At 35.6% G+C, this 12,623-nt stretch overlaps 1 protein-coding gene across 5 annotated transcripts in view; it reads left to right on the top strand.

The window, feature by feature from the left end:
• MMS22L (MMS22 like, DNA repair protein) overlaps nt 1-12,623 on the top strand; it is a 118,726-nt gene that overhangs the window by 85,070 nt on the left and 21,033 nt on the right. For all 5 annotated transcript variants that reach the window (XM_081530350.1, XM_081530352.1, XM_081530349.1 and 2 more), the window contains 4 exons: nt 2,347-2,497; nt 4,196-4,347; nt 5,271-5,413; nt 10,587-10,746. In XM_081530350.1, coding sequence (XP_081386476.1) covers nt 2,347-2,497; nt 4,196-4,347; nt 5,271-5,413; nt 10,587-10,746 — 606 coding nt within the window. The remainder of the gene's footprint in view (nt 1-2,346; nt 2,498-4,195; nt 4,348-5,270; nt 5,414-10,586; nt 10,747-12,623) is intronic.

The raw sequence follows: 12,623 nt of genomic DNA on the forward strand, positions 1-12,623 counted from the left end.
ACATCTATAAGAAGTAGAAAATATGGGGATGCTAGCTGGAGAGGGAGGTGGGGTCAAGGAGGGTTTTTAGTTTTTTTGTTTTTTTTTTTAATAACATGAGAAACTCCAGCATATTTATAAGGCTGACAGGAATCTGTAGGAGTGAGAGAAAACTTGATGCTGCAAGAGAGTCATTTGTGTTTTAATGCCCAGAAGAAATGGGGTCTCATAGAGGACTTGGCCTCAGAGCTCATGTGGAAGCAGAAGAGAAGGCAGAGTAAATGGGTCCACTTGGAGGTGGCAGGGTAGATGTGGTGGTTCTCTTCTAATGCTTCTCATTTCTCCGTGAAGTAGTAAAAGTCATTAACTGAAAATGAAGATAGGGAGGAGATGCTAACTGATTGTGGAGAGAGGAGAGAAAGTATGCAATAATCCTCTAGGAGAATGAAAGACCAAATGGACTAGGGAAATATGGTAGGAATGATGGCCAGCTCTAAGGACCCACTTACCATCTGTAATCATAAATTTAAAGTGAGATCAGTCCACATGGTTGTTCACCAGCCACTTAACACTGGTCATAGGTTCCTGTGGGGAAAAGACGAAGAGTTGTAATTAAACAGATGGTGTTGTTTTCCAGGCAAGTTCAGTAAATCAAGTAAGAGGCAAGGGAATTGATGATATATGAAAATGAGTATGATGATGGAGCATTCAGTCAAGTTACCTGAAAAGGGAAAGGAAGGCACAAAGTCCTTGAGGAACATAGGGAAAGTTGAAGGACCAATGAATCGTAGGTCCTGATGGAGTCAAAGGATTGCTGGAGGAGTTGGGAACCTAAAGGAGGAGAGTTGGAAAGCTAATTTGATGCCAGAAAGAGGGGGTCTTCAAAGTAGGGATTTTGGTGATATTGTACTTATGGGCAGTGTCAGATTCTCTGTATCACCATGGGAGTGAGTGGCTAAAGTAGTGGAAGATAGTCTCACTAAAGGAGAGAAGTTCAAGGCCAAGAGACTGGGAGAAAAAAAATCATCAAGAACTATGACAGGAGTGCAGTTAGAAAGGATGGTAGTGAGCTACAATCTTCAAGAAATGAGAGGTGGTAAAGGAGGAAACAGTAGACAGGTGCAACGAAGAGAGGGTTGGTGTAATCTGATGACCTGAGACTCAAAGCCAAAGGTTTTCCAGAGAGGAAGGGAGAATGGTCTAGAAGCAGCAGTGTGGGCCAGAAGTTGCTCACCCTTTGTGGGTCCAGTGTATGAGAGTGTGCGAGGATATAAACAGCCACCATTTGAGAGAGCATTACAGGAGGCAGTGCTTAAAAAATAATTTATTGATAAACATAAATTGATGTTGGACAAGGAAATGGCAACCCACTCCAGTATTCTTGCCTGGAGAATCCCATGGACAGAGGAGCCTGGTGGGCTTAATCCATGGGGTCGCAAAGAGTTGGACACAACTGAGTGCACATGCACATAAATTGATGTACTACAAATTAGGCTGGGGAATCCCAGGAAATCACAAAATAAAGTCTATTTGTTTACCATGGTGATCTAAGAAATTCTGGTTCCTAGGCTTTGTGAGTTCTGAGGGAAGTGGAGTATCATTGATTGTAGGAAATCACTGTTTACTAGAAGAAAATGTCCAGTGTCCATGGTGAGTGAGAGCTCTTCATCTGTGGTCAGTGAAAGTGGAAGTCGCTCAGTCGTGTCTGTGGTAGGTGATGAGTAAATTAACTTGATTGGAAAAGAGTGGATGCTAGAAATATTTTTGGTAATGGATCATTTGAGTGAGAGAGGCTCTTTAGCAGAGACATCAGGCTTAGAATTTGCCATTTGAGGGCTTTCCTGCCGGTTCAGTGATAAAGAATCCTTTGCAAAGGCAGGAAACATGGGTTTGGTCCCTGATCTGTAAAGATCCTACATGCCTTGAAGCAGCTAAGACCGTGCACTACCACTATTGAGCGTGCACTCTGGAGCCAGGGAGCTGCAACTACTGAAGCTCGTGCTCCCTAGAGCCTGTGCTCTACAACAAGAGAAGCGACTGCAATGAATCAATCAATAATTTTTTTTTTTAATTTGCCGTTTGAAGGGCCTTTCTATTATAGATGCATTGTGATGATGCTGAGACAGATTTTTCCAGACTCTTTCTTGGAGATGCAGATAATCAGCACAGAAATTTCTTTGACAGTATGAATTTAGTTCAGTTTTAGCTTTCTGTTCTACATTTCTAAAATGTGACATTTACTGTTTAGTGCTGGTTTTTTTTAAAAATCACTATTAACATAATTTGAAGGGAGATAGTGGTTTTTGGGGTTTTTTTTTTTTTTTTTTTTTACATTCTCACTGTAAGTTTCTCTCATTCTAAATCTAGATTTTACTTTGCTGGCAATGGACTTGCCCAGCACAGCCCCATCAGATCTTCAGCCTCAGCCAGTTACATCAATGATACAACTCTTTGGTTGGGATGATATCATCTGGCCCCAAGTTGTAGCCAGATATTTAAGTCATTTCCTACAAAATAGGTAAGTGTTTTTATTTCAGGTGTACTCATTAATGTAAACCCACAATAGATTAGTTCACCAGGAAGGTAAGAGTTTCCAAAATAAAAACTGATCTTTGCTATGTATACTTTCACTTGGGGAATTTGTTGCTTTTCGATGTATCCACATTTTGACTGTATTAATAGTAGGAAAGTTTTCTTAAAACAATGTTGCTGCTGCTTTGTCGAAATGGTTTTTATAGGACTGCCTTAACCTCATCCTGAAACGATCTTTCTACACTCACCATTGTGAAAGAAATTATACAATTAATATTGCTAAATCTGTAAGGAACTGTTTTATTATTACAGTTTTAGTTTAATGGTAGCTTTCTTCTTCACACTAGATTTTTAAAGATCTGACTTTTGTGCAGTGATGAACAAGAGACTTCATCACCTTGAACTTTGATTTTCATGTCTTTAAGTGTCTGCATTACATAAGAGATCTGAGGAACCCCAACAGAAAAAATACACAGTCAGTAATAGAAATGGTACAGGACAATCAGGGTGATTCAAATAAGAATATCAAGATAAGGGAAAATAAAATAAATACACAAACCTAAGAGACCAATGTATATCTGGTCCCACCTGCCAGTCAGTGAAAATGAAGAGAGTTATTTTTCTCAAAAGGAAGTTCATTAAGTATAGTCATTAATCATTTTCTCACTAGCTTTCAGTTACACAGTAAGGGAGTTCAACTTCAATTGGATTACTTTTAGGATCCCTTCCAGCTTAAGAATTCTTTGATGACAACAAACATTTGTTTATATTATTTGTTAAATACTTGTGCTGAAATTATCTCAAAAGGATTTGTTTTTAAAATAATATTGGTATGTTAGCAGCAAGCAAGGACTAACTGAAATGAAGCAACTGAAGTGAAATGCAAAGATGTTAAGTAGCATTGGGAAGTTGTATAGGTAATAAACAACCCATCTGAGTTCTGTTTTTTGTTCTCTTTTTTTATGAAAATGTATAATCAGTGTATTTCAAAACAGTACTTTTAGAGTTATGATTTATGTATTTTTCAAGTGTCTAACTTTACACAACATTTATAATTAGGTTAAGACTATCTCCATCCTCTCTTATAAAATGATTAGAAATCAAATTAAGCCAGACCTTTGACTCTGTAAAATAATTTAAAAAAACCTCTTGTTCAGGTGTTATTTTGGAGTTCTTTAATGACGACTGCCTGTGGGCGGGGGGAGCAGGAAAGGAAGGGATGGGGGTTGGATTGGTTGGGAGACCCTTGTAGAAATGTATTTTATCTTTTTTCTTCTGTATATGGTCATGACCGCTTCTCTGTTTTACTCTAAGGGCCACTGTTTTTTATTGTGCTTGCCACTTCCTTCAGTATTATCACACAAAGCTACTTCCTTGTTTTTCTAATTTTAACCATGTCTCTCCCTTGGTATAAGTCATACGTATGCCACCAGTGGAAAAAGGAAAATTTAAAAATTAGGGCATTATAAATGAAAGCAAGAATATTTGTCTAAAATATTTTGTGGTATCTGTAGTGTTTATTTTCAGCAGAGCATGTCTGCATTCATGTGTTTGTAAAATAAGTGAGACCAAAAACTGGGGGGGTATTAGAATGTTTTATTTCTGAATCTCTGTACTCAGGGAACACATTGTCAGGGTTTTGTTTTGGTTTCTGTTTTTAATATTCATCAACTTATTTTTACAGCATGTTATGTGAAGCACTTTCTCATTCAGGGTGTGTATCTTTTCAAGCCCTAACTGTAAGATCATGGATCCGTTGCATTTTGCAAATGTATGTAAAAAACCTTCATGTGCAGGATGACTCATTCATTGATATAAATCCTGAACAAGCAGTTGGTAAGTACTGCAAGTGTTTTGCTTTCTGGATTACTAAGTATGTTTAGAATTTCCTGTTTTGTTACATAAATTAATAGAATAGATTAAAAATATATATTTGTAAGTAGGTATTAATATGAACAGAAGTTTATTTCCATGTGAAGTCTGTTTCTTTTTTCTTGATATTTTCCCATTACTGTATATGACAGATTTCTCTCCTATAAAGATAAAAGAACTTATTTCCTTGGAAGCTTGGAACAAAAATTTGCTCTCAGGTGACGTGCTATTTTTTTACCTTGAAGAAACTGATCAGAAAAAAAAGTCGAGATATGAAGTAAATAACCAGATATCATACTGTGAACACCCTATAAAGAAAAATATCCAATTATGAATAATTTCCTCCTTTTTCTTGTAACTTTTTTTTTTTTAATATTCCATACTGTTCTGGTTGCCTGGAGCGTGTGCATTTTCCTAAAGCTGTTGTTTATGGCCAGTTGTAAATCTTGGAAAGGCTGGACTGAAAACATGTTCCACATTTACTTTTATATTTTATTATATCAGCTGGCTTTACATTAATAACTTTTGGGACTAGGATGTTCACAAGTAAATGTTTGTTTGTAAGCCTTCCTGTAGTGAGAGAAACTTAGTTTTTAATAATGTAGAAATTTTAATTTTAAAACAAATCATTGTCACAAATGAAGAATGGTATATTCTCTGCTCTCCTGTGTGTGTGTGTGTGCACGTGTGTGTGCACACGTGTGCTCAGTTGTGTCTGACTTTGTGACCCTATGAACTATAGCCTGCCTGGCTCCTCTCTCCATGGAATTCCCCAGGCAAGAATACTGGAGTGGGTTGCTGTTTCCTACTCCAGTGATGTATGTATATATACATATATATAACATAAGTTTATACAATAAACATATAAATATAATTTATTTTGACAGAAAAGGACTATATGGAACAGTTGACTGAACTGACAAGGTTGCTATTTAAGCTATCAGAAGTAAAGAATATTTTCTCAAAGTCTCAAGTTGAATATTTACCCATCCCAGAAGATCCTAAAAAAGCACTTGTTCGGTTCTTTGAGGTATTTTTTTATTCATTAATATAATTGTCCAAATCAGTTACAATTATTTTTCCAAAAATCCTGAAGTGTTCATTATGTTTTTCTATAAAATGAGTTATTTTAAACTGAATCATATTATTGGTTGCTGCTATTATAAAATTCTGGAGGAATAGAAATGTGAATCTAAGATATAGCGTACAATTCATTCTTGAGGACAGCAGAGGAATTACATTTAATGAAAAATAATAAGAGTAAAGAATGCCACATAAAAACCTTACTCCAAATCTGATCGAAATCGTAGGAGTATTTTATTGCTAAAATTGCTGGATAACCATATTCTTCAGGTACTTAAATCTCCTTATATGTGGTCCATAATAGTTCCAACTTAATGTTTACCACCCTGTAACAAACTGTAAATTTTACAGTAAAATTTTAGTGTGTATTCAGCATAAGCGCTAACTACTTCATATCCATAACATGGTTCAGGCTTTAAAATCTAATCCATTTGTTTTGTTTTGTCTCTGTAATAAATAGTCCCATTCAACATTTTGCTTTTAATTATTAATTTTGTAGGGATCTATCTTACGTGATAGTCTTTGTTTTATAACCTAATTGAGGTTGTTAATGTGCTTGGATTAGTGTTTTTGTAAGTTATTCACTAAAACTTGGTTTGTTTTCTCACAGTGGTTGATATTAACTGCAATGAAAACCATTACAACCCATAAGTTCTTTCCATAAATGTGAATTCTTCCATTGGTTTTCGTTAAGTTAAAATACAATTGTACAACAGTTAGAGATGTCGTATTAATCTTAAAAATATTTCATAATGGTATAGTGAAAGTGAATATGAAAGTCGCTTAATTGTGTCCGACTCTTTGCAACCCCATAGACTATACAGTCCACGGAATTCTCCAGGCCAGAATGCTGGAGTGGGTAGCCTTTCCCTTCTCCAGGGAATCTTCCCAACCCATGTCTCCCACATTGCAGGCAGATTCTTTACAGGGAACCCCAAGAATAATGGAGTAGGTAGCCTATCCCTTCTCCAGGGGATCTTCAATATATGCAAATGTAAAATACACATGTCTCTGGAGCCTTTTCTATAGTTGTTGATTGAATCTCCATCTGTAATTAAACACCTTTGCTAGGGACCATCCTGGACCAGAAAAGGATGTAAAAGTCAAGCACCCTACCAAACCATTCAAAGGCTCTCCTAATTTAATCCTATCCAAATTAATTGTTCTTTCACCACTCACAAAATTATAGTTATTTGCTAAATGCTAGATAGTATTAAGCGAAGAAATCTTAGGGACTTGAAGAACCAAAAGAACTAGTCCTTGATCTTAGTGAACTTTTACTTGTCTGAGAATACAAGACATGCCCAGAGTTTAAAAGAATAATATAAGATAGTATATGATAAGTGCAAATTAGTTGATAGGTCAATCAGCAGGTTAAGAATTCAGTGCATCTTGAGATAAGAAGTTTAGATTTTATCCTGTGAACAGGCTTTATGAATTTTTAAGTAGGTCTGATTTGATCAAATGACTTTAAGAAAATTGGTAACAACAGAGGACAGAGTACATTAAAAGCTCAGGAACACTAATGGCCAGAAACTAGTGGGATTTAGGAGGAACTGAAGATTGAACTAGGGGATCTTTGAATGATTATGAAATACTGTGTTTAACTAGAAAAAGATGATGTTAAGCAGAGATCATGATTTAGGATGGGGCCAAAGTAGGTGAGAAGCCCAATTTTAGACCTGTTTAGTTTCAAACTGTGTCAGGGGGTGCTCAGGGGTCTCTCTCCCCTACCACATGCTATGACTCACGGAACTCAGCATATAGTTGTACTTAGGTCTATGACTTACCACAGTGAAAGGTTTCAAAGTACAGTCAGCAAAGAGAAAAGGTACATGGGTGACATCTGGAGAAACCAAACACAGCTTCCAAGAGTCCTCTTCTAGTGATATTACCCTGGACATGCTTAATTATTCCAGCAAGGAATTGTGAGAGCACCAGGGAAATTCTTTACTGGGGGAGCTCTTAAATGACTGAGTGCCCAGGGTTTTGTTTTGTTTTTTTAATGGGGGCTGGCCACCTAGGCCCTGTTTGTTCAGCACTTTTAAAAATCCAGATTCCTAGAAGGAAAGCAGATATCCAGCATAACTGTATTGGTTGCACAAACTGTTGAAGCACAGTGAGCCATTCTTATCAGAAAATGATGGGGAAAAAAATATAAGGTTCCAAAAATCAACCAAGGGCCAACCTTGCATGTAAGCCTTTTAAGAATAGTAACATTGGGACCTGCTATGTTAACTCTTCTTAGCAGAGAAATGATAGCATGGGATGAAGATAGGGGGATAGTCAAGGCACTGAAAAATACACGTCTCATAATTTGGAGAGGTTAAGGCTAAACATAGAGAAATACTGAAATCTAGGGCACTGGTTTTCTCAAAAGTCTCTTTCATAGACTTCTAGGAGTCAGTAATTTTCAGGGTTTCTGTGAGCTCAAAAGTATATTGACATTTATACAAAGAACATAAAAGCCGTAGTAGAAATCAACACCATGGCCCAAGATTATACTAGTAATCATTATAATTTTCAAGGCCATGCAGTCACACAGGGGGAGAAAAGCCAGTTCACTTAAGAATATTATTAATGAAGCCATAAAGTTATTGATTTTAATAAATTTTGATCCTTGAGTACATGCCCTTTTTGTATTCTGTGAATGACGATAGGAAGTGTACTTAAAGTACATTTGCTGCACGCTGAAGAAAGACTGTTTAAATAAGAAACACTTATGTAATTGAGTTGCAAGCTGAACAGACACTTTTATCATGAAAGAACAACTGACAAAATATGGTTATTCATACCTGAGTATTTGGCAAATATTTTCTTAGAAAAATGAGCCTATCACTTCAAAGAAAGCAACTTTGAAATCATTTCAAAGACAGCATTTTTGCTAATAATATAATTTAAGCTTTTAAGAAAATTAGAATTTTGAAACACTTATATTTGCCACCAGGAGCTTGAAAACTTCTTGATGGTTTAAGACTTTTGGATAACATTGATGTTAACAAATATGATTATTTGTTATATTAACAAATAATGATTTTTAAAAAATACAGACAGTGAAATGTGTTGTCCAAATTGGGAACCACAATTTTTCAGATGACAAGTACACACTTTTTAGAAAGCATGCATGGGTGGAAAACATGCATTCAAAGCACAGGATAGACCAATGGCTTTTAATGTAGCAGAGTACAGAATATGCATTAAAGTGACTTTGGATGCCATATTACAACTCACGTTTAAGAAATACCACTTGTCAAGTTTCGGTGTAACATCAAAAAGGAATCCCACAATTATCTGAAAAATTTATTAAAATACTTTTTCTTCTTCCAGCTGCATGTATTTATGAGACTTATTTGTTTTTATCTACAACATATTGCAACAGATTATATGCAGAAGCAGATATGAGAATAACTATCTTTTATTAAGCCAGGCGTTAAAGAGATATGCAAAAAATGTAAAAAAAAAAAAGCCACTTTTCAGTACGTTTGTTTGTTTTGGAAAAGGAAGTTATTTTCACTAAAAATATATTACTTATAGTAACATGTTTATAGTTTTAAAAAATTAAAAATTTCTGTTGTAATTCCTAATATAATAAATATCAGTGGATATAGTTCAAATAATATAATAATAACCCCTTTAAGATCCTCAATTTTTAAGTGTATAACAGGAAACTGAGACAAAAATTTGAGAATTTCTGGTCCAGGAAAAGAAGTATAGAAAACCAAGGGCAGAGACCTAAATGGAAAAGGGGACTTGTTGAGTGTGTATCTTTTGTTCTCATCTGTTCACTTCCTAATCACTCAAGTTCACTAGGTTTCTTATCTTTTCCTTCATTCTACATTTTATCATCAACATGGCTAACTTTAATATCACCTTGGATAGCTTATCTTGAATCCTCATTTCAAATCTTCTCCAATGGTCTCTCAGTGATCTTCACTTCTGCTCTCATCCATCTACTCCCATGACTAACCACTGAACCATGGTCTCACTTGGTGAATCTGAAAGTTCACTGACTGTCACCACTTTCCTTCCAACTCTTTGAGTGACTTCATCAGGCTCTTCCTTTCCCCTTTTTTTCCAAGTGCAGCGTCCTCTGATGGTCTCACTCTCTTCTCTATCCACCTTAACTAAACCTCTTGGAGGCCTCATTTCAACTACTCTTAACCAACACACTCAAAATCTCCCATCCCTGTCTTTTGGTTACAGCTGTAAACCTTCCAACTTTGGATCAGTACAACCACCTGGTTTCTTTCCTTTGTCTTATCTTCTGAGAGCTTCAGGAGAAAACCACATAACCATGTATACTGGTGCCATTCGTGGTCCAATTTGGGTGATTGAAATTCATTGTAAGTTCTCAGTAGTGGCTTAGAAACATTACTACTGTCCTCAAACCTCACCCATCCCTAGCCAGTTTTCTCTTGATTCTTTTTGTGACTTCTCAGCTCTTGCTTATTCTCATCTTTTCACAACTAGCCTCTCACATATTTACCTTCTTCTTCTGACTTCACCATTATTTTTTTACTACCTCATCTCACACTTCTATGCCTCCCCATTTTGCCATTTCTACCCTTTGTACCTCATCCTTTTTTTTTCCTCTGAAAAAGTTAAGCTGGCAACTGTTGGCTTATAAACAAAATTCTGAGGAAAAAATCAACTCATATCATAAAGCTGAACTTTATTTATGGAGGTCTGACTTGTGTGAGTTTATTAACCTCACCAGTAGGTCTTTTTTGTAGAAATTTGCAGATTTAGAATTCCCAGTTATGTGCTAGAAATATAGTGAGCCATCCTGTTTGGAATGCCTAATAGGAAATTTGTTTATAAGCTTCTTGTATATTAGTTCCATGTGTCTTTAACTAATACTTTGCTGACTCATAATTATTGGTGAAATGATTTTTTTTATTCTTCCTTTAGCCTTTATTTTAATCATTAAAGGCAAGATAATTCTTTTTTCTGGATTTTAATTGCTGTGACCATTTATTAGAAAGTTAAGGATGAAGGCTTAAATGTAAGGAATATGTATGTGCGTGTGGGTGTGTGTAGAAAGAGAAATTATCTATATTTTTCAAAGTCTGTATTGTAGAAAACTTGGAAAGCTAAATCATGTTTTTTCTTATTTATAGGCTGTTGGTATAACTTACGGGAATCTGCAGACATTTTCTGATAAATCTGCCATGGTCACAAAGTCCTTAGAATACCTTGGTGAAATATTAAAATATATAAAACCTTATTTGGGGAAAAAAGTTTCCAGTGCAGGGCTGCAACTGACTTATATGATGATGGGTATGTATTCCTGACTTTATTAAAACTTCCTAGACTGAACCTATGGTATCATGATGGATAGGAATATACTGGCTAGTCAGTATACACTGGCTAAGTCACTACTCTCCACACAATCTTAAGAATAATCTGAAAGACAGTGATTTAGTTTAAAATAATTCATGTTGACTTTCAAGTGTATCTATGTCTTGCCCTACCTCCTTTCAGAACTTTTCTTCTTATGCTTGGTTAATACTAAAATTAATTATGATCAATACAAAAACACACTAACTCCAGCTTGCTACAGACAGTCTGTTGTAAATCATTCACATTGTGAATTCCTGTATAATTAAAATGAACCTTTTTCCAGCACTTATCTATGCTTTGTTAGAATTTAAAACTTCAGAAAACCATCACTTCCTTCTATTTTTTATGGTCTGCTCTGTATGAAGGAGGTCAGGAAAGGATTTATTATAGTGCTAAAAGATATTTATGCTTCAAATCTTGTTTCTCACAATATGTTTTCTCCTTTCAAAAAGAAAAGAAATCTTCTTCTGTGTCTGCACTATAACAACAGAGGTCATCCTTCTTTAGGAAGTCAGTAATTTGAATATCTTTGTTCACTAAAACCTTGTTGCTAACCAAAAATAGGATCTGGATAAAGGGAAATGAGAAGGATTTCCTTAGAAGTTTTTATACAGAATTTAAGTTTATTTATTTTTTTCTCTGTGGCCAAAACCTTATATCTGTTCCCTTTGATCTTGTGAACATAAGAATAAACCTGATTTGGGCTGTCTGAAACCTTTTATCTTTGTTGTGAAAGATAAAGGAGAATGTGAAAATGTGTAAATATGGATGATGTGGGGTGTAGTGAAAGCAATAGTAGCAATTTGGTCATTTTAATTTTAGAGGAAAATATAAGTGAGAATTTATTATAAATTTAACTTAGTAAAATGTAGATTAACATGTATTTCAGCATTTAGGCTTATAATTTATTAGTTGCTATTAGATTTTTGCCAAGCTAAATGTATGATTTTAGAAGGATGTCTTTATTTTACAAAATACATGATTGTCTTATCAAAAACTGCAAAATCATTTGGATTGGTGATATGTAGACCTGGGACATAATTCTCCTTATGGAGAATTGGGGAGCTTCTTTGTTTTGTTACATGCTTGATTTTTTTATTTAAAGGCCTGTGGATATGATATTCCTTCCCTTTGTCTAGCCCTCAGAGTCTGGGAATAGAGTTACACTGCTATAGTGTTGCCCATTTAGTCAGCAGAAATTAGGAACAGATGTCTTTTATGGGTGCACAGGTTTAGAAGAAAACAGAGAAAGAGCAAATAGAAATTGTTGAGAGTTGGAACCTGTTTTGGGTGTGTTGGTGTTGGGATATCACATCGACTAGAGTAAAAGAAAATTAACCACAGAAACATTGGTACTTTGTTTACCTGGCTGGTTCCTCCCTGGGGATAAATGCCTCTGCTATTCAGTTGCACCGCTGCTAGTGGAGGCACTAACTCTTGACAGCATCACTCCAGATTAAGGCATCTGGGGTCTTAATTGTCTCCAGGTAATTTCTGAGAAGGCAGGGTTGATCTTGCAGTAGTGTCTTCAACTTTTCTTCCCTTTATGTCCTTTTTTTTTTTTTCCATTCTTTATATCTCTGGTTTTTCTGTTTCCATGACTTTCCTCTTGATCGTCTTTCTCTCTTGGGATCATTCTTCCCCTTTGATCTTTCAAATTGAAATTCTACACATGACCCTTCACTCTCCAGCCTAGGAAGAGCTGCTCTCCCTGGCTCTGCTTCATCTGTCCTTCTCTTCTGACTTTTTTTTTTTTGTAGCTTTCCATTTATTACAATTATTTGTGTACTTGATATGCCTCCAGTAAAATTTAA

The sequence above is a fragment of the Giraffa tippelskirchi genome, chromosome 9 (assembly GCF_054371585.1).
Source record: "Giraffa tippelskirchi isolate mGirTip1 chromosome 9, T2T-mGirTip1v1.2.pri, whole genome shotgun sequence".
Taxonomy (NCBI): domain Eukaryota; kingdom Metazoa; phylum Chordata; class Mammalia; order Artiodactyla; family Giraffidae; genus Giraffa; species Giraffa tippelskirchi.